We start from the raw sequence: 23296 nt of genomic DNA on the forward strand, positions 1-23296 counted from the left end.
GCTACCAAGCTCATCCTCCTGTATTTCTGTGCAGAGATATGTATTTTTCATATACATTGCAACCCCCACCTCCCTTTCTGTTCCTCCTGTTCTTTTTGAACAAGTTATATCCTTCAATTGCTGTATTCCAGTCATGAGAGTCATCCCACCAATCTCGGTTATACCTATCAAGTCATAATTTCCCTCCTAAATTAAGAGTTCCAGTTCGTTCTGTTTGTTTCCCATACTCTGGGCATTAGTATATAGACATCGAAGACCATGTGCTTCATAGTCTGGCTTTCTTCCTACATGTGTCTGAAGACTATTATTGGGCACTATCAGAGCTGTTCTCTCCGTTGCAGTGCATGCACCTACGACCATTGTTACCGCCAACGTTACATCTCCCTTCCCCGTAGGATTCAGTTTAAAGCCCTCCTGATGAAATTCTTCATGCTGTGTCCAAACACATTCTTCCCATCCTTTGTGAGGTGCAACCCATCCCTTGCCAACAGCCCATCTTCCAGGAAGTATAGCCCGTGGTCCCAGAATCCAAATCTCTCTCGTCGGCACCACCTTCGTAGCCAGTCATTCACCCGGAGTATTTTTCGTTCCCTTTCAATCCCTGTTCTAACTACTGAAAGGATGGATGAGAAAACTATCTGGGCCCCAAAGTTCTTGAGTTTCCTTTCCAAAGCTTCAAAGTCTGAGGTGATTTCGTCGTAGCTCCGCTTGGCGGTATCATTTGTTCCCACATGGATGAGAAGAAAGGGATACCTGTCAGTGGGCTTTATGAGTGCAGGTAACCTTTCAGTCACGTCTCTAATTCGTCCTCCCAGGAGACAACATACCTGGCGAGTCCACGGGTCTTCGCGACATACTTGGGTCTCGATCCCACTCAGCAAGGAGTCTCCCACTACTACCACTACATGTTTTTCTTCTGCCATTGGCTCCAGCACCTGCCACAGCTCCGACTCCAGCTTAATGGCCATCGGTAGTGTCTGCAGCAATATCCACCAAACCACAACTAGTCTGCCAAGCACCTTTGGTGGTCTCTAGTTCACTTTGAAATAGAGGTGGAGAAGCACTGTCTTGACTGGAAGCATCCTACAGACAGTTACCAATCTAATTCAGCATCTTATTAATCAGTTGCCCCTTCAATCTCATTGCTAGATGGCACAGTAGGATTACAGGATCCTATCTATCCTTTGGAGCACCTTGGGCATTTCTCAGAACAGATACAGAGAATGGCCCAATCTCTGAGGACTGAAACACTTCAACCTGTACAGAAAATCAGCGCCGGTGGTTATTCCATTTCTGCCAGCCCTGTTGCAGATGGTACAATACTCTTGGAAGGCCCTGGCTTTGACAAGTCCTACCTCAAAAAGGCTTGAGAATATGTACAAGGTTATGGAGAAAGATGCGGAGTTCCCTTTAAGATGCCTCCAGCCTAACTGCATTATAGTTGAGTCTGGACAGGGCCGCTCACAAAGAATATACTCAGCCCTGGACAATAAGGAGGGATGCCGATTGGACTTTATGGGCATAGGATTTATTCATCTGCAGCCTTTGGGTGAAAGGTGTTGAACTACCAGGCAACCATGACTAGACACCAATTATTCCTCTGGGAAAAGATGGAATCATTGTGTCACCACCTTCCAGATGACCAAAGAGAATTAGCTAGAGTGCTCCAAGCAGAAGCTCTGTGCCTCACCAAGCAACATATTAGCACTCTGAGACACCAAGAGGACTGTGGAGCAAAGGCAATGGTAGAAGCCATGGCTCTGAGATGGCATGCATAGCTGTGATCAGGAGGCCTTTCTCAAGAGCTGAGACTGCCTATAGAGGATCTCCCCTTCAATGGTACAGGACTCTTCAATTTCAAAACAGATGAAGTGATGGACTCAGCCCAAAAAGTAAAGTCCACAGCAAAGAAGATGGGCTTGGGTCAATTGATTCCCCAGTACAAGCTTCGGAGGTGGTTTCGTCAGCTGAGCTACCAACAGTCCCATGGACAAGGGGAGCGCTCTCCTTTCAAACAATAGCAGCATCAGCCACAGCTGAAGCATCAGCTCTCCACCTCCAGGTACCACCCAAGTCACCGAAAGTCTGACTTCGCTGGAAAGCAGTGCCTTTGACTGTTCTTCTTCGTCCACCTGCCTATCTCCCCATCTTCGGCTTTCGTCTGTCCCAATTTCTTCCTGCATGGAATCAGGTAACTTGGGTTCTTGGGTACTCACCATCATCAGTACTGAATTCAAGGTCGAGTTGGACACCCTCCCTCCTTCAGGGACCTTTTGCTCAACACCATCTACACCTGTTCTAGAAGAGGATGTGATTTCCCTGCTGGGAAGGGGAGCGATCAAGCTGGATTCATCTCAGTGAATCTGGCAAGGTTTTCACTCCCAGTACTTTACAGTTCCAAAGAAGGATGGAGGGCTTGGACCTGTGGGATGTAAATTCCTTCATAACACCCAAGAAATTCCAGATGATATCCCTTTCAGTGATTTTGCTGCTTCTGCAGAAGGGGGACTGTTTCCTGTCTGTAGACCTCAAAGACACATATTTTCACATTGCAGAAGCAGAAGAAAGCCAAAACGTCCTCAGTTTTGCTATAGGACTTCAGGCATTTCAGTATCATGTACTGCCATTCTGTCTCTTGACAGCACCCTGTGTGTTCATGAAGTGCATGGGTGTGGTATGTGCTTACCCCAGGCTGCAAGGGGTTCACCTTTAACCATACTCCAAAAATTGGCTGATTGTGACCCTGTCCCGAGCAGATCTGATACTGTCCATATATCTGACCCACAACCTTCAGAACATGCTCAGACTGTATGTAAACATCAAAAAGTCGCATGCAATGCCTACAGATTTGGTTCAGTCACGTTTTTGACTTCACGTTCATGGCAGATGCAAGGAGAACCCATCTCAGAATACCACAAGACATGGCATGTTCCCTGCATTGTTGGACAGTTCCGAGGCATCTTCTAAGAGGGGTATCCTTTCATCAACTGTCCCCATTGAGAATGCTGATGACTGACATCTCTCTATCTATCCTTTGGATGGGGGGTTCATTGTGGCCCCCTCACAATCCAGGGCTCTTGGTTGAAGAGGGAGAAATACGAACATATCAATACACTCGAGTTACTGGTGGTAGGGAAAGCCCGAAAGGCATTCGACATTGACCTTTGGAACCATTCAGGTAGTTTTAGACAACACTACCATCACCTTTTATATAAGAAGAAGGGGAATGAGGTCGGTTTTGTTGGTCAATCTCACCATCAAAATTCTCAGGTGGTGTGTTCACTGGAATATCTTCCTCACTGCAGTCCATATTGCGGGGTCAGACAACTTGTTGGCACACCACCTGAGTTGATCACAACAGCTGTCCCACAAATGGCAACTTCAACGGACAGTGATCAGATACATTTTTCAGTGCTGGGGCACACCAGTGACAGATTTGTTTGTGACGAACACACTATGCCAGTCTTTCTTCAGCAGGGCCGAGACTGGCAAACTGTCTCAAGGCAACACCTTTCTCTTGGACTGGAGCAGAGAGTTATGCTTCCTCTTCCCTCTATTCCTCTTGCTGGCAAGGGTGTTAATAATAAGGGTATTATTTCAGACAATACAGACTGCATCCTAGTGACTCCTTGTTGGCCCAGGCAGGGGTGGTTTGCCTGGTCCTGTGCAGAGCTCAAGGAAGTATGTTCATCTACCGCTGAGACCGGATCTGTTGTACCACGAGCAGGGTTGAATTCAGCACCTGGACATGAGCACTCTGCAGCTCAGCCTGGAAAATGAAGGTGCAGTGAGTAACCTGACCATATCGCCATCAGTACAGACAGTCCTAGATGAGGTGAAGAAGCTGGCTATGGGAAAGTTTGTTGCATTTGCTAGGTCCAATAGCTTTGATCCTGTTAAATCTCTGATTCCTTGAATTTTTATTTATTTATTTATTAAATTTCTTAATCATAGATCATAGAATCATAGGGTTGGAAGGGGCCTACAAGACCATCGAGTCCAACCCCCTGCTCAGTGCACAAAGCCTGATTCCCAGGTGGTCTCCCATCCAAGTACTAACCAGGGCTGACCCTGCTTAGCTTCTGAGATCAGATGAGATCGGGCGCATCCATCCCTTGCACAGTCACCCATCTGGCTGGTCACCCGGCCACTCTGGGCGATGTACATCAATACTAAGAGTTTTAAAACAATAAAATTTTACGTTAAAACATCATATTTCTAAAAATACCCTAACCCACCCCAAAAGCCTGCCTGAACAACCACGTTTTTAATGCATGGCGGAAGCTTATTAAAGAAGGGGCATGGCAGAGTTCCCTAGGGAGGGAGTTCCACAGAGTGGGGGCCACCACAGAGAAGGCCCTCTCCCACGTCCTCACCAGCCTAGCTGTTCTGGCTGATGGAACAGAGAGAAGGCCATCCGAGGCTGATCTTGTTAAGCAGCCTGTCTGGTGCTGCTGGAGGCGCTCCTTGAGATAGGCTGGGCCAGAACCATATAGGGTTTTAAAGGTCAAAACAAACACCTTGAATTTGGCCCGGAAAACAACTGGTAACCAGTGCAACTCCTTCAGCACTGGAGTAATGTGATCAAGCTGGCGGCTGCCTTTAATCAGGCAAGTGGCCGCGTTCTGTACCAGCTGCAGCTTCTGAACCGTCTTCAAGGGTAACCCCACATAGAGCGCATTACAGTAGTCTTGACAAGAGGAGACCAGGGCATGTACTACTGATGGGAGCAGAAGATCGGGAAGGTAGGGGTGCAGCCACCGTATCAGATGGAGTTGGTACAGTGCTGTCCGGCTCACAGCTGACACCTGAGCCTCCATGGACAGCTGGGAGTCTAAAACGACCCCCAGGCTGTGGACCTGGTCTTTCAAGGGTAATCGTACCCCATTCAACACCAGGTCAACATCCCCCAAACTTATCTTGTCTCCCACCAAAAGTACCTCAGTCTTCTCAGGGTTCAGCTTCAGCTTATTCCTCCCCATCCAGCCACTCACTGTCTCCAGACATTTGGACAGGGATTCTATGGCCTGTGAAGGTTTAAACAAGAGGTAGAGCTGCATATCATTCGCATATTGATGACACCGCACCCCAGACCTCCTGATGATAGCCCCCAGTGGCTTCACATAAATGTTAGATAGCATCAGGGAGAGGATGGAACCCTGCGGCACCCCACAAGTGAGCGGCCATGGGTCCAAAACCTCCTCTCCCAGTGCTACCCTCTGGAACCTGCCGGAAAGGAAGGACCGGAACCACTGTAATACCAATGCCCAACCCCTCCAATGCCCAACCCCTCCAGGCAGTCCGGGAGGATACCGTGGTCAATGGTATCAAACGCCGCTGAGAGGTCAAGGAGAACAAGGAAGGAGCATTCGCCCCTATCCAAAGCCCTCCTCATATCTACCAAGGCCGTTTCTGTCCCATGCCCAGGCCTGAAGCCCTACTGAAATGGATGTAGATAATCGGCTTCTTCCAAGTATGCTTTCAACTGCATCGCCACCACCCGCTCAATCACCTTGCCCCAAAATGGCAGATTTCAGACTGGGCGGAAGTTGTTCAAAATTCAGGGATCCAAGGAGGGCTTTTTTAAGAGCAGTCTTATCACTGCCTCCTTGAGAGCTGATGGCATCACTCCCTCCCCAGGGGAGGCATTCACCTCCTCAAGGGAGTTCTACAGTTTCTTTCATTGTTATCTGACAAAGGTCTCAAGTTATCTTCACTTAAAGTCTGTCTAGCAGCAATCTGCATATCATGCCTCGATATATGGTTTTTCCACTTTCTAGACATCATTTGTCTGACAATTTTTACATGGAATGAGAAATATTAGACCTCCAGCCCAACAGCCTGTACTGTACTGGAGCCTCACAGTAGTGCTTCAGGCGTTGACAACCAAGCCTTTTGAGCCTCTAGCGACTATCGACCTGTGACTTTTGCCATGGAAGGTGGCATTCCTGGTAGCCATCACATCGGCCTGGAGTGTCAATGAGTTTTCCACTGTCTGGGTTGAGGAACCTTACCTTGTCTTTCACCATGACAAGGTAGTACTTAGACCAGACATTCCGTTTCTACCAAAGAATTCCATTTTAATCAGGACATCATTTTGTCATCTTTTTTCCCATCCCCCACTTTGGATTTGTAGTCTAGGCTGCATATGTTGGATATTCATCGAGTGCTGGCATTCTATAAGTCCCATACGGAGGGGTTTAGACATCTGCCTCATCTTTTCCTTTGCTACGGTGGGAAGAGAAAGGGCTTAACGGTATCATCACTACGTCTCTCCTCCTGGGTTGTAGGGACCATTATACTTGTGTATAAGCTGGCTAAATTAGACTTGTCCAGACCAGTCAGAGTGCTCTCAGCCAGGGCAATGGTGACATCGATGGCATTTGAACAGAGAATTTCCATTCTGGATCTCTGCCGGGCAGTGACATGGTCAAGACCAACTACCTTCATCTGACATTACCTATTGGATGTACGATCTCAGGTGGAGTACTCCTTTGGAAGGGCCATGTTGTCATCTGTTCTTCGTTAGGACACCGACCCACCTCCAGTAAGTGAGCTTGCTAATCGCCCATATGTGTGATGCACTGAGACCATGAAGAAGGACAGGTTGCTTACCTGTAACAGTGGTTCTTTGAGTGGTCATCTGTTCATTCACACAACCCACCCACTGTCCCCACTTTGGTGTTGATGTCAATTTCGATGTTGGTACTGAGGTGTTTTTTTCCCTCAGATCCAAGTCCATACTAGGCGGTCTCAAGGAACTGAGGGAATGGGTGGGAACCCGCCGGGATATGCACAGTGGATGGTAGGGGAGGGTTCCCACCAAAACATTCCTTAGCTTTAGAAGTTTCCCAAATGCAAGCTCCACACAGGCATAGTGCCCATATGTGTGAATGCACAGATGACCACTCGAAGAACCACAGTCACAGGTAAGCAACCTGTTGTTCTTTTGCTATTACCATGTTTCCTAAGTAGATATACATTCAGCAGTTACTTGGTCTGAATTCATATTTATCTAGTCAATCAATAATAATTAGTTCTAGAGGGGTAGCTCTGTTAGTCTGCAGCAAAAACAACAAAAATCAAAGTACAGCTCTGGTTGAATTACTGCAATGCATTATATGTGGAACTACTCTGGAAAACGACTTGGAAGCTTCAGTTAGTACAGTATATATATATGGCTGCCAGAATTTTGACTGGTATGGCCCGGTTTATGCATATTATGCCAAACTTAAAGAACTTCATTAGTTGTGTGTTCATTTCTGGGCCCTATTCAAGGTCCTGGTACTTACCTTTGAAGTCTTAAATGACTTGGGACCCAAATACCTGAGGCAATGCCTGCCCCCGTACCAGCCAGTCTGTGGGCTCCTTCAGACTGAGCTTTTATCCTGCGACTGAGATTGCTCCTTCACGGAAGTTTGTGGGCTCTTTACATGACACCATGATCATTCAAAGCATCTCCTGCACTAAATGCCCTTTGTTCCGTTTTTAAATAGATCGCAGATAATGAGCTATCAAATTACCCCGTTGTGTTCCACTTCATTTTCCTCTGTGAAAAAAGGAAGAGTGGCAAGAAGAGGAGCGAGTTCAATGAAAGATAATGGAAGACTGAGATAGGGAACAAAGGAAAGGGAAGGGGGTGGCGGAAGAGGAAGCACGTGAAAAAGGGAGTCGTCGTGATCCTGCATTTAAAACAGAAGCAGAAAGCCCCGTTTTAAATGCAGGCTCTTAGGCTGGTGTAAAGATGCCCTGTGCCTCTTTTTATCAGAAGTATGTTAGTTGATTACATGGGAGAAGACATTCTCAGCAGTGGTACCCTGGTTATGGAATGTCTTCCCTAAGGGAGCTGCCTGGCACCAATGTTGCTATCTTTCTGCAATAAGCAGAAACTTTTAAAAATCTGCACAAATCTTAGTCTGTTTTTCAGGATTTTACCTGCTGTTTTATCATTGTTATGTAGTTTTATTGTATTGATTTTGTGTTTTACACTAGCCTGAAATCCAAATAGGATGAAGGGCTGAAAATAAATGTGTTAATTAATTAATTAATTAATTAATTAACATCTGTAGCTGAACAAAAAAGATTGTCTCTATTCAAGCCCAAATTAATAGTATCATATTTGGTTATTAGTTCCATTTCTCACTAAAGTCTCCTCTTTAAATTCCTCTGTAACCATGACAACTTTTAGTCTCAGGAAGAATGTCCAGAACAGGATGTTTATACAGGGCTCTAAGCCAGTTGGAAGAGTGACGTAGTGGCCAATCAGGTTTGATAAATTTCTGAAGGAAAGACAATATTATGTTGGTTTCCAGCTACCTACTCTGGCTGAAGGCTCTGCCTTTGACCTAAAAGACACTCATACTAGTCATGCTTGAAAAATCAGCTCCAGCTAATCCACAGTCTGCTGTTGTCACTGCTGCCTTTTTATAAGCATTACTTGCCATTAACAATTTTAATATTTCTCTTTTTTGTTTGCCAGGATTTAATTATGTGGATTTATGATCCAGAAAATGCTGAACCCTCAGAAGTTAACAATACTGCAACTAAACCACCACCAGTACGTTTCCCCCTCTCTTCATAAATTATCTTTAAATGGCAGGTGATGTAATATGTACATTCCTGTGGAGACAAAACTCTGCCACATTTTTAATGTAAAATAATGATTCTGTAAAAGAAGGGAGCTTAAATCATAGAATCATGGAGCTGAATGGGTTACAAATCATGTCATTCCCATGCACAGAACCTGGCAGTAAGAATGCTGGAGAATTCTGCAACAGATCCAAATGAGTTTGGATTTCTATGAATCCGACTTGTGGGTTCCACAGCAGACTGGCTTTTTTCAAGTCACGCAGATTCTGCAGACTTGGTGACCAGTTTTTTTTTTAATTTTTTGGGGGGATTTGCACTAATGCACATTAGTGCAAGTGTGCATTTGCACAAGTGCAAACAGGAAGGAAATTCTTGTACATCCCTAAAAATCCACTTCCATCAATGATCAGATGATGGAACAAAAGTTACTGAACAATCCATGAAACACAGACAGAACAGATTTAACAAAATCCGTACATGCCTACCTGCCACACATTGTTGAAGCACATTAGTGAGGAAAGAGTAGTGTTGTTCACCATACATCGGGGATAGGCAACCTGATATCCTCCACATGTGTTGGACTACAACTCCCATCAGCCCCCAGAAAATTGACCAATGGTAAAGGATTATGGGAGTTGCAGTCCAAAATATCTTGAGTCCATCAGGTTGCCTACCCCTGTCATATATCATACCAACTCATGCATTTGAAGCTGTAGTATAGCAGAGGGATGTACCATGGTACACAGTACAATATTGCTATCCCTGTTGCCACAATGAAGTTGCAGTTACAGAGGAAATTGAAGTAGAGCTATGTAATAGCAGACACTGATGTGAACGTCACATGAAGCACGCACACATAAGGCATTGAGAAGAATTTGGAAAAGATGCCATTAGTCTAAGGGTTGGTAGTGTCAATGCCAGATTCATGAGTGACAATTTCAGGACAAAGTTATCTGCAACGCATATCAGTTTTCTCAATGTATGACACGCAGAGGTACATAGTTGAAAGTGCTATATAATAGTTATCTTATTCCAGTTAAATCTTTGTAACTGATAATTCACATATTGAAAATCTCAGTGAGAGATTTTTAGTGAAACAGCTTTCAGGACATTCTATTATAAACCAATCTTCTTGTTAGAACCACTCCCTTGCTGAACAAGAATGGAAAGTTGGACTTACCATGAAATGGTGTTCTGGTCAGTGAGGTGTTGAGCAGGGAAGTCCCACCCTAGGTATTATGGAGGCGTGGACATTCCTTTCCAGATGAATACATTTTTCACATTTCTGTGGTACTCCTCAGTCATTACATAAGTCATGGCTTTTATTGCACACTCGTGATTGGTTTGTGAGTCCTTTACATGACATCGTCAACCTCCAGAGTGTTTCCCGTGCCTTTTGAGCTTAATGCTGCTTTTAAAAAGATCAGAGATAAGATGAAAGAAAATTTAACCCAAAATATCAGCAGCCACTAGATGGTGCTGTTTCATTGAACACTATAGAGCATTGCCAAGAAGGGAAGTTTTCAATTCCCAATCACATGCTCGCTGTCTAATGAGCCCATCCTGATCCCATGAAGAGAACGGAAGCAAAAGCCTCAGTAAACTTGCAGGATTTTTCCTGAATGTAGAGACACCCAGCGTGATTTGCAGATCTAGGATCAGATGTACCTGGTGCACCACCCTAATGTGCAAAGTTGTATTTGGCTATTGCTCATAGGGTAGCAAGTGATGGAAAAATTACAGGGGACTTGTTACAGATTCACCACATCCTGTATTTTACTTCTAACCTCATGTCAAGAGCACAAGTGGTACGTCTACTAACGGGCTTTGGGAACAACATTACTCAAGTTAGTGATGATTTTAAAGGACTGGCTTCCAGGATTTACAGGGTACTAATAAAAGAAAAACATGGGATGACAGACGCTTTAAAGAAAGTGTGGGGAAAACATTCAGGTACTAAAATTAATGTATTGGGATGCAATATGAAGTACTACAGTGCCAATGAAATAAATTTCAGCTGCCACCCCTCCCATCCCCTCACCAAACCACCATTTTGTGAAAAAATGGCGGCTCGGGATTTTCTGTAAAAGTAATGTTGCATAAATGGTGTCCATAAAGGGGTCATTTACACAACATTACTTTTATGGAAAACCCCGAGCTGCCGCCATCATCATCATCACCATCATTATTACTGCAAAATGCCAGCTCAGTGAGGGGTTGGGTGGCCCCCAGGTGCTCGCAGACTGCAAGGCAAATGGCCCAGTAAGTGCATGGTGGCTCGGCAAGTGGGGTCCAGAAGGCCAAGTAGGGGCAAGGTTGCCAGACTTCATGCCCTGCTTTTCAGAAACAGCTGCCTGGCCACTTCTGGAAAGAGGTTACTGGCCTAAATGGGGCCTTGTTTTGATCCAGAAGGACCCTTCTTATGCCTTTTTTTCCTGCTCCATCTCAGCATATGTCTTCTCTTAGTCAATCGTAGCCCAGTCCCTGATGGTCTTTCCTATATAGATGTCTTCTCATCTTAGTAAGCCATTGATTTATTTCAAATGTATTAATGGTTTTTCAAAATTAATTGTTATGTTTTATTTGTATCTTGTTTTTGTGAACTGCCTCAGAATCTCTGTTGAAGGGCTATATAGAAATCTTTAAAATAAATATTCACACTCCTCTTCTGAGCAAGGCAAGTTTCAGCATAATTTGTTTGCTCAGTTTAAGCAAGTTCACGAATTGTTTTTACCAACATGCCATTAATTCATTTCACTGCATTTAAACTTCTTCCTGCCCAAAGGTAGCCATCTTCCAACCCAGTTGATTCATTCTTGGTATGAGGAAGGATTCTTTGAAGGGAATGTTAATAACAGTAGTCTTAATATTAATTGTTGTTGTTGTTGTTGTTCAGTCGTTCAGTCATGTCCGACCCTTCGTGACCCCATGGACCATAGCATGCCAGGCCTTCCTGTCCTGCGCTCTCTCCCGGAGTGTGCTCAAGTCCATATTCATTGTATCGGTGATACTATCTAGCCATCTCATCCTCTGCCGTCTCCTTCTCCTTTTGCCTTCAATCTTTCCCAGCATCAGGATCTTTTCCAGGGAGTTTTCTCTTCGCGTTAGGTGGCCAAAATATTTGAGCTTCAGCTTCAGTATCTGTCCTTCCAATGAGCAGTCAGGATTGATTTCCTTTAGGATGGACTGATTTGACCTCCTTGCAGTGCAGGGGATGCCTAAGAGTCTTCTCCAGCACCACAGTTCGAAAGCATTGATTCTTCAGCGCTCAGCCTTCCTTATAGTCCAGCTCTCACAGCCATATGTTGCTACTGGGAAAACCATAGCTTTGATTAGATGAGCCTTTGTCGGCAAGGTGATGTCTCTGCTTCTTACTATGCTGTCTAGGTTTGCCATAGCTTTCCTCCCAAGGAGCAAGCGTCCTTTAATTTCATGGTTACAGTCACTGGCGGCGGTGATCTTGGAGCCCAAGAAAATAAAATCTGTCACTGCTTCCATTTCTTCCCCTTCTATATGCCAGGAAGTGATGGGGCCAGATGCCATGATTTTAGTTTTTTTAATGTTGAGTTTCAAACCAGCTTTTGCACTTTCCACTTTCATGCTCAACAAGAGGCTCTTTAGATCCTCTTCACTTTCTGCCATTAGGGTGGTATCGTCTGCATATCGGAGGTTGTTGATAATTCTCCCGGCAATCTTAATTCCGACCTGTGATTCATCCAACCCGGCATTTCTCATCATGTACTCTGCATATAAATTAAATAAGCAGGGTGACAATATACAGCCTTGTCGTACTCCTTTCCCAATTTTGAGCCATGTCCGGTTGTTCCATGTCCGGTTCTTACTGTTGCTTCTTGACCCTCATACAGGTTTCTCAGGAGACAGGTAAGGTGGTCTGGTACTCCCATCTCATAAGAATTTGCCACAGTTTGTTGTGATCCACACAATCAAAGGCTTTAGCGTAGTCAATGAAGTAGAAATAGACGTTTTTCTGGAATTCTCTTGCTTTCTCCATGATGCAGCGAATGTTGGAGATTTGATCTCTAGTTCCTCTGCCTCTTCGAAACCCAGCTTGTACTTCCAGTAGTTCTCGGTTCACATACTGCTGAAGCCTAGCTTGTAAGATTTTGCTGGCATGTGAAATGAGCGCAATTGCACGGTAGTTTGGACACTCTTTGGCATTGCCCTTCTTTGGAATTGGAATGTAAACTGACCTTTTCCAGGCTTGTGGCCACTGTGGAGTGTTCCAAATTTGTTGGCATATTGAGTGCAGCCCTTTAACAGCATCATCTTTTAGAATTTGAAATAGCTCAGCTGGAATACTGTCATCTCCACTAGCTTTGTTGTTAGTAATGCTTCCTAAGGCCCACTTGACTTCACTCTCTAGGATGTCCGGCTCAAGTTCAGGGACCGCACTATCGTGGCTATCAAGGACATTCAGATCTTTCCTGTATAGTTCTTCTGTGTATTCTTCCCAGCTCTTCTTAATCTCAGCTGCTTCTGTTAGGTCCCTGCCTTCTTTGTCCTTTATCATGCCCGTCTTTGCACAAAACGTTCCCTTGAGATCTCCGATTTTCTTGAAAAGATCTCTAGTCTTTCCCATTCAGTTGTTTTCCTCGATTTCTTTGCATTGTTCATTTAAGAAGGCCTTCTTGTCTCTCCTTGCTATTCTCTGGAACTCTGCATTCAGTTGGATATATCTTCCCCTTTCTCCCTTGCTTTTCGCTTCCCTTCTTTCGTGAGCTACTTGTAAAGCCTCATCAGACAGCCACTTGGCTTTCTTGCATTTCTTTTTCTTTGGGATGGATTGACTTGCTGCCTCCTGAACAATGTTACGGATCTCCGTCCATAGTTCCTCAGGCACTCTGTCTATCAGGTCTAATCCCTGAAATCTATTCCTCACCTCCACTGTATATTCATCAGGGATATGATTTAGGTCATACCTGAACGGTTTAGTGGTTTTCCCTACGTTCTTCAATTTAAGCCGAAATTTTGCAATAAGCTCATGATCTGAGCCACAGTCAGCTCCAGGTCTTGTTTTTACTGACTGTATAGAGCTTCTCCATCTTTGGCTGCAAAGTACATAATCAATCTGATTTCGATATTGACTATCTGGTGATGTCCATGTGTAGTCGCCTCTTGTGCTGTTGGAAAAGAGTGTTTGCTATGATCAGTGTGTTCTCTTGGCAAAACTCTATTAGCTTTTGTCCTGCTTCATTTTGTACACCAAGGCCATGCTTGCCTGCTATCCCGGTTATTTCTTGACTTCCTACTTTAGCATTCTAATCCCCTATGATGAAGAGGACATCTTTTTTCTGTTAGTTCAGCTTCTTCGGCCTCAGTGGTTGGGGCATAGACTTGAATTACTGTGATGTTGAATGGTTTGCCTTGGATTTGTACTGAGATCATTCTATCGTTTTTGAGATTGTACCCCAGTACTGCTTTTCCCACCCTTTTGTTGACTATGAGTGCTACTCCATTTCTTCTAAGCGATTCTTGCCCACAGTAGTAGATATAATGGTCACCTGAATTAAATTTGCCCATGCTTGTCCATTTTAGTTCGCTGATTCCTAAGATGTCGATATTCAATCTTGCCATCTCATGTTTGACCACCTCCAGTTTACCTTGATTCATTGATCTGACATTCCAGGTTCCTAAACAATATTGTTCTTTACAGCATCGGACTTTCTTTTCACCATGAGACACATCCACAGCTGAGTGTCCTTTCGGCTTTGGCCCAGCTGCTTCACTCTTTCTGGCGTTACTTGGAAATTCCCTCTGCTCTTCCCCAGTAGTATATTGGACACCTGAGGGGCTCATCTTCCAGCGTCATCTCTTTTAGCCTTGTGATACGTTCCATGGGGTTTTCTTGGCAAGAATACTGGAGTGGGTTGCCATTTCCTTCTCCAGTGGACCACATTTTGTCAGAACTCTCCACCATGACCTGTTGGTCTTGGGTGGCCCTACACGGCATAGCTTATGGCTTCACTGAGTTACGCAAGCCCCTTCGCCACAACAAGGCAGTGATCCATGAAGGAGCTTAATATTAATACTTTATAACTAAAGTATGAGCTTTCTCATAGGAAATACTTTTTTAAAAGATAGCATTTTTGGAAATGAAAAGACATGTTTATGAGATGAAACTTTATAAATGTATAAGCAGATTTTGAAAATATGCAACTAATTATTTTTTGTAACCAGCTTTCTAGGGCACTTAGCAAGCAGTTCATGCATTTGGGACAGTCACCTTTTATTAAGACACATTTCAGAGGACTCGAATACAGTCATGCTTCGTTTACAGAAGACGGGTATTGTTCATTTACATTTTTCTGAATATAATTTCCATTTTATCAAACGTATGTCATTTGATGGTAGATCTAATCTTAAAGAGCGCTGGGTTTCTTATGGTGTGGGTCTAATGTGCATGTGGCCCAATCCAGAAAGGGAGATCCACATAGGTATGCAACTCCTGAAGATAATGTGCATCAGAAGACCAAGGAAGGGGATGGATCTGCTGCTTAGAGAAGATGGTGACTTGTTAAGAGGTTGTGTTAACTCTATGATTCTAATACATGTACATTTAAACTCCCATGTGGGAAAAAGTAGCTGTGCTAACGATGTAGAGCAGCAAAGAGAGGGGGGCAAGATGGTTAAATACCTCCCTTTTCTTCTTCCAATCCTCTCTACTCAAGTGGGTTTTCCTGATCTCTGGGTTAGCGAGGTACCATTATATGCATTTGTGTGTAACAAGTACTTCAGCCTCATGCATATTTTCATAAAGGGCTCTTAACTGCAGGAAGCAAACCATGACTAGAGCTGGATGGTGGTCTTAGTCTTTTAAGACAGGGGTGGGGAACTGCTGGCATATGGGCATGATCTGTTCCCTGGTATGTTCAGATTCAGCCCCTGGCCTCTCTTCCTCAGCCCCGTCCCCTCCTCCTTTCATCTGCTATGAAGCGAGTCTCTGAAAATTTTTTATTCTGGGCTATCCGAGCAAGAGGGAGGTTGAGAAGGAACAGATTCAGCAGCTTGATGAGCTGCCACTGTGTTTGGGGAAGAAGAGAAACTCTTTCTTCCTGGCAAGCACAGAAACAAAGTGAGCTGCTGGTGGAGTGACAGAGAGATCTGCCCTCCTTTTCCACCTCCCTCTGCACCCTTCCTCTGCAACCAACATGGAATGCACCCACAATGAAGACTTCCTCAAAGACTTCCTCAAATGGTGCTTCCAGACCCTATTACTACCAACCCAAGGACACTATGGAATTATTTCATCTATTCCCCCTTAATGATTTTTTTTGTGGTAAGAAAAAAGACAGAAGAAGTGATGGGAAAGCATGGGAGGGCTACAAATGAAAGATATCATCTGGACAACCAGTAAAATTCTGTGAAAGAGGCAGGATGATTGCACAATAAAAGCCTCATCTGGAAGCACCTCAAGACAGCTAGGGATGATTCAGTCTGGTTTGCCTTTTTCCCCTCTCTTTGCTGCTTGAAAATGGGACTCAGTATTTTTTTGCTATTATTTTGCTGATTGGCACATTTTTCCTGGGGGGAAATGCTGGGGGGAAGAGGCAGCCGGGCAAAGAAGCAGCTCTGCTTTGCTTCCCCCCACCCCACCCTTTTGTTTCTCTTGCAAAGGGGACTCAGCATCCACTTCTTTTTGCTGGATTTGTGGGCACATGGTTGAACGAGTATGTAGATGGATGGCCACATGTGTGGCTGGATGAAGGAAGTGTGGATGAATGGGGTCAGATGGGGATGAGGATGAGGCCTGCAGTGATGGGCGTGTGCATGGATGGATCGTGTGTGTGTGTGTGTGTGTGTGTGTGTGTGAAGGTTCCCCTATTGCCTACTGAATACTCCAACAGCCAAAATCAACACTCAGACAAAAGGGCTGCTTTCCAAGGCTTTAATTCAATTTATCCTAATGAGGCATACAGATGCTAATTGCTTGAGACTCAGAGAAACTACAAAGGAACAGCCATCTAGAGGTTCAAAGGGTTAGTATGTCAGTTGATCTCTGTTTGGGAAAAGGGCGGCAATTCTCTAAACTTAAGGGGTGGTGGTGGGGAGATCTCCCCCCTCTCCCATGATGCTTCTGGGCGCAGCTGTTGACATCAAGCCAGTCGGGCTGAGCGCCGAAGCTCGGTCCCTGCGATCTCTCGCTTGTGCCTCTGCATCTGTGCCTCGTGTCTAAAAGTTCAGGTTGTCCCTCCCTTTCCATGCCTGGTTCGCTGTCATTCTCAGGGATGTGAGAAGGGGGAGCTCCCCCTCCAGCTGGGCCTCTGAAGTCTGAGAGAGTTCCTCCCCCATGAGTTGCCTCTCTTCCTCAGAATCAGAGCTGCTTTGGGACCCTATGGGCTCAGATGCAACCTTGACAGTGTATGTGTGTTTATGTGTGTGTGTGTGAGAGAGAGAGAGAGAGATCTAAGTTCAGATCACCACAACCCCATACTCTTTTTATCTCTTTTTCTCTTAAGATTCTTAGAGAAGGGGAGGGTGAAGCCCCACCCACCGCTGGCATATGGCCTCCAAATGATCACTCCTGAGAGAATATGACTTTTGGCAGAAAAATGGTTCTCCAATTGAATTTTAGGCACTTCACAGAAATTTCACCCCACCATGCTCACCAGCCCAGGTTATAATTTCCTCCCCCTGCACCACCACCCCTGCCACTTCCTCATTATGGTTACTGAGGTGAGCATGGTGGCATAGGGAGGTAAGTAGCGGAGGCAGGGGAAGGAAGTTTTGGGCAGGAGCAGAAGATGATAAGCATGGCAGCAGGGAGGAAAGCATGGTGGCAGTGGGGGAGGAATTTCAGGCAGGAGGATGACGAGGTGGTGGGTGTGGCAGTGTGGAGAAGATGAGTGGGTGGCCAGAGCCCATGGATATCTTTTCAGCTTGTGAAACATGCCCACTGTCTCAAGAAGGTTGCCTACCCATGAACTACAGACTGAGCTGTGTGTGGACACGAGACGAAGCTAAATACACTCCAGTTTGTCCTTTCCTTCTAATGACCTTTCCACTGCCACCAGGTAGAATTTCTCATTTTCCACAGCTGCCTCCATAAACTATCTGTTGGATAGTGTGGGATTCGTTTTTTAGGTGTGGGTTACGTAACCCAAGAAGAAAAGAAACGACAAGGCTTAAACACTAGAATTGTAAAAGTTTACTGGAAAAGTATTATTATACCACCATCCCAGTTTCCCAGCCACCAAAACAAATAACCAAAAAAACAGAAACAAAAAGCACATGTACCAGAGTGATAAAAAGGACCTCAGAAGTCAACACTGTCTGAATTTTATTCATTCATTCATTCTTTAATGAATTCATTGCTAAAGCTTATTAGTCACTTCTTAAAACAAAAATGCCCAAATGAATGTACAGTAAAATCAAGAATTTAATCAACTGTTAAAATATTTAACATCAGCAGCAGTTTAAAACAGAAACAACACAATACTCATTTAAAATAAAGTAATTGGGGGTCAAAAGGGCAGCAGAGAGTGAGCAGGGGAAAGCTGGGGAGGGTAATGGGGAGCCAATGAGGGAGCTGGAGAGAGTTCCAGCGAATGATGGGGAAGGTGGTGGAGGCTGCGGAGTGACATAGCAGGGAGGACAAGAAGGGAGGTGTGTGTGTGTTTGTTAGAATTGATGAGTGGGGTGTGTGGAATGTGTGTCTGTGTAAGAAAGGTATGTTGGGCTGTGCATTTGTGTATGGGTGTAGATAGGGGTGCACGAAAGCCACTTACCTGGTCTCGCAGCTTGCTTCACGGTGGGGGGGAGGCGCTTCGCTGCTCCCCCCGAAGTTCAGGCCGGGGGGGGAGGCTTCCCTCCTCGCCTGGCCGAAATTCAGGCCGGGGGGGAGGCTTCCCGCCTCGCCCGGCCAAAATTCAGGCCGGGGGGGAGGCGCCTCACCTCGCCCGGCCGCGAAATAAAAAGTAAAAAAAAAAAACACCCCCGTGATAGGCTACGTGACGATTAACGTAGCCTATCATGGCTAGATCTGCAAAGTCAGCCGTGATAGGCTACGTAAATCGTCACGTAGCCCATCACGGGTGACTTTATAAAAAAAAAAAAGCGCGTACGCAAATGGCCCCCATAGGGAGCCGCCATTCGCGTTCCTTATTTGGTCGCTGTTGTCTATGTAAATCTTTACGTAGACTACGGCGAAAATAAGGGCAACGCAAATAGCGTTGCCCTTATTTTCACCGTAGTCTACGTAATCTTTACGTAGACTACAGCGACCAAATAAGGAACGCGAATGGTGGCTCCCTATGGGGGCCGCCATTAGCCGTACGCGCTTTTTTTTTTTTTTTAAGTCATCCGTGATGGGCTACGTGATGATTTACGTAGCCTGTCACGGCTGACTTTGCAAATCTAGCCGTGATAGGCTACGTTAATTGTCACGTAGCCTATCACGGGGGCATTTTTTTTTTTTTTTTACTTTTATTGGAATGGCGGTGGCGGCAGCCGGTCGAAAGACCGGCTGCCGCCTCTGCCTCTGTCGAAGACCTGCTGAACCGCCGCCGGGACCCGCCGCCGGGAGGGACATTTGGGAAAGGTAAGTCCCATCCCGGGGGGGGGGCGGAGAATTTCTCCCCGAAACTACTTCGGGGGGCTGAATACATTGGCACTCGGCCCCCCAAAGTTTCGGGGAGAAATTTTCCCCCATCTCTAGGTGTAGATCGGTGGAGAAAAAGGCCGTGCATGTGTGTGGGAGATGATCTGGAGAGAGTGGCCTGGTTCAAATGATCAAGTCAACCTATGGTGGCTTAAATAAGCCACCGTTGTTTGCAGGTGCCCATGGGCACCCATTAGGGATGGCGGAGAAATCCGCCACAGACTCCAGTGAGGCCAGATTCTAAAGAATCCGCCCCCCCCGGAGTCCATGGCGGAACAGACTACCCCCCACCACTACCCCCGAAATCCCCCCGGAACGGACCTACCTGCTGCCATCCATCCGGTGCGTCCTCTGCTGGGCTGCTGTGGCTGCAAATGGCAGCTGGCATAGCGGCCACCATTTGGGTCCCTACGCTGGGCTGTGATAGGCTACGTATGTATTTATGTAGTCTATCACAGCTAAAGCAGGGATGCAAATGGCATAGGGGATGCCAGTTGTGTCCCTGCTTTAGCCATGATAGGCTATGTAAATATATACGTAGCCTATCATGGCCTAGCGTAGGGACGCAAATGGCATCCCCTACACAGGACACCATTTGCGTCCGCAGCAGCCCGGCAGCGGATGAAGGCCCCGCTGCAGATCGGCCCAGCTGGCGGCTCTGTGGACTTGCCGTGGAGCGGAGCCAGTCGGGCAGGATTCCAGGGGGGAGGACCGGATCACCTCCCCCCCCATTGAGGATTCCAGAGGAAGGACCGGATCGCCTCCCCCCCCTCCCCACGGACCCCAGTGGAGCCAGGTAAGTGGGGTTTCGTACACCCCTAGCACCCATTCAGGAAACCAGCCAACCCGCTCAGGCACCCATTCTCAGAAAGCAGCCCTCCCCCTCATAGCTTGTCATGTCATGCAAACCCAGAAATGGTGGATTGTTGGCATGTTTAACAAACCATCCACAAACCCTAAAACAGGCCATGGGTTGTGGGTGGTTTGTTAACCACGCCAACAACCCACCCTCTCCAGATTCACATGACATAACAAGCTGGGGGTGTGGGGGTGGTTGGTTTCTGGACGTGCCCACCACCATGGCTTACTTAAACAACCATGGGTTGATCTGATCTTGTGAACCAGGCCAGTATATTTATGTGTGTATTGGTGATGGTCACGGAAGAGAGAGGCTGTGCAAATGTGTATGGCTGAAGGTCCAGGGTGAGAAAGGGTGTGGCAGAGATGATTGGCAGAGAGAGAGAGAGTGAAAGAGCTAGCCTTCTGTAAAGTGGGTGTTATGCCTTCTGTGAAATGTGTGTTTTGTTGTGCTGTATCGGGTCAAATATGTGGTTTGGCAATTGGAGCTCAGAGATCCAACCTCTGCCTTGCACTCAGTTTCTTGGGCATGTTCTTTGTCTCTGAGCATTACTAGTTTGCCTTCTGTGAAATGGATATTTTACTGTGCCTTGTGGGGATCAAATATGTGCTTTGATATTTGGGGCTCAAAGATGGGGGGGGTGACATGGAGGGAGGAGAAGGGAAGATTGTGTCTCTGCATGTATAGTACTTCTGCCTTTTACTCAGTTTCTTGGGCAAATTACTTGTCTTTTGTGACTAGCCAAGTCTCCACAGCAGCCATTTTGTGGTGATGCTCACAGTTTCTCAAATTTCTGAATGTTTCCACAGACCCAAAAAGGTTGGCACCCCTGTTGTGGAGAATACTCAGAATTTGGTGCTATGTCCCTTCCAGCCTTCAAGGAAGACTAGGCTTGAAGTTCTTCATGCCACTACCCCCACCAGTCACATTCCTCTTGAAGAGCCATAGCTAAAGTTGTACAAGCTCTGTTTCCCCCATACCCAGGTCACACGGCTGTCCTAAAAAGCCAGAGATTTTAAGAGGAGATTTTAAGGGACAAGAAGGATCAGACAGACAGCCCATCCCATATGGAAGTTTCCTCATTACTTTTTCTCAAAGATCCTAGCCAAAGTGGTGGACACCTTTGCACTGAAGCTGCAATCTTATACCTACTTACTAGGGAGGGAGTAAGCCCCATTGAACTCAATGGGATTTCTTAGTAGACATGCATAGGATGGTGCTGTAAATCTATCAAGGTGGCGCAAATCTCCCATGGCAAACTAAACAAGCTGCCTGGATTGGTCAATAAGTTTTGCCTCTTGAGCCATACCAGTCTCTGTCCATTCAAAGTCTTTGTCAAGAGATGTTATCAACACATATTATTTTAGTTGTATCAGTTGCATGGTAAATTAGTTTAGGAACACTTTCCTCTATATAGTAGAACAAAAAAGGAGTCAACCCCACAACAGTATTATGGAGAAATAATAATAGGTGGGCCAAATAAATAATAAGCAACTTTATATTTGCAAACTTATTGAAATATAGCATAGATATGAAGTCATTCATAATTAACTGTTTTTACCACATGTCCTTGTCTACATGTGTATATTCATAAATGCATGTGTCTGAATAATACATATTAAGATTAAAGAAAAAGTCATCTTGGCAGGAATTGAGCAGTCCAGGTGGGGAAAGGAGTAATGAGACAACAAGCCAGAGGTGAGGATACTTGAATGTGTAGTTCATTACAAAAAAAAGGAAGAATAAGTACATGCACAGCATGAAGATAATTATTTGATTAAATCTATAGAGAAGATATGTTTAGATAGCACACAATTGAGAGAGGAATGAGGAGAAGATGAAACTAATGCTAAATAAGGTAATAAGGCAGCAATAGGAACCAGCCAGATAAACATGTGAGGGGGTCTAATCATTTAAGGAAGTGTGGAATTGAGATGTTGTATTCAAGAGCATTGAAGGTTGGCTAACCAACTGCAGGTAGGCCTGAATAGAATCTGGAAGACCCGGCTACATAAGCTCTTCTTTGACAGCTGTGAGTTGCTGGAACAACACAAGTCTTGGTTCTTGTTCATGTCTCCTGATTGACCCCTGGACCTTGTTCCTGGAATCCAGCCTACCCTTGGACTGCTCCACTATGCTTGATCTCAGATTTGCCCCACACAACCCAGTTATTGGACTGTCTATTTTCAAACTGCTATCATGCCTGGCCTTAGCTTCTACTCAAAAGCCTGTGTTTCCGGATTGCCCTGATCTCTGATTGAGACTATAACTCTCTGGGCTTGGTCAGTCCCTGACCCTGGGTCCAACTTCCTCATTGCCTCCTGCTCAAGGACCAAGCCAGGACCAGACTAAGAACACAGTAGCAGCCTTTGTTACCCTGATGGATGACCTTTATCACGAGGGGCTGTAGCTCTATGATAGAGCATGCACTTTGCATGCAGAAGGTCCCAGGTTCAATTCTTGATATCTCCAGGTAAGGCTGGAAAATACCCTGCCTGAAACCTTGGAAAGCCACCGCCAGTCATTGTTGACAATACCTATGTTCCTGTTGGGAGACAGGGGGAGTGCAACCCTGTAGATTCTCCTTGACCTTTCATTGGCTTTTGATACCATCAACCATGGCAAACTCCTGAACTGGTTCTGCAGATTGGGGATGGGAGGCACTGTGTTGCAGAGGTTCCATTCCTTCCTGCAGGGCTGGTTTCAGAGAGTTACATTGGGTGCATTAACCCTCCAGAGCAGTGGACAAACTCTCAGGAAAACAAACTGAATAAAGAAGAGCCCCGCCTAACTAAAATAGTTCCTTCATGAAGTCTCAGTTTTGGGGAGGTGTTTTTTCCTAATATCAAAAGAATGTGGCTATGTAGATGTCACTGCTGGGATTTGATTTTCCCACCATGGGTATTTTGTGCATAAAGGTGCAAGAGGAGGTCATGTACATATTTTGGATATGATTTCTTAACCGTAATGGATTACTATGTACTCATGATACTGTATTCCAGTGCTGTTATTCGGTACTTTCTACATGGTACTTTTCCTCTTAGGACAAAATGGGTGCACTTGATAGCCAAAATGGAAGCCAAAATGGGTGCACTTGATAGACTTCATTAGATTGGAACTAGATAGGAAGCTGTTTGGAGCCCCGCCTCAAACATGTTCCCCAACTGTGGAATAGAGGATGGGAATTACTGTTATTGCCAATGATAACAGAGGAAAGTGAGTTTACTCTT

General features: G+C 45.4%; 1 protein-coding gene across 1 annotated transcript in view; it reads left to right on the forward strand.

Annotated features, from left to right (window-relative positions):
- LOC146359856 (cation channel sperm-associated auxiliary subunit epsilon-like) overlaps positions 1–23296 on the forward strand; it is a 201478-nt gene that overhangs the window by 81231 nt on the left and 96951 nt on the right. The window contains exons 7-8 of the mRNA XM_084828250.1: positions 8480–8557; positions 14788–14894. Coding sequence (XP_084684376.1) covers positions 8480–8557; positions 14788–14894 — 185 coding nt within the window. The remainder of the gene's footprint in view (positions 1–8479; positions 8558–14787; positions 14895–23296) is intronic.

The sequence above is a fragment of the Heloderma suspectum genome, chromosome 1 (genome assembly GCF_057233095.1).
Source record: "Heloderma suspectum isolate Gila_16-S chromosome 1, 16-S_ref, whole genome shotgun sequence".
In the NCBI taxonomy this organism is placed as follows: domain Eukaryota; kingdom Metazoa; phylum Chordata; class Lepidosauria; order Squamata; family Helodermatidae; genus Heloderma; species Heloderma suspectum.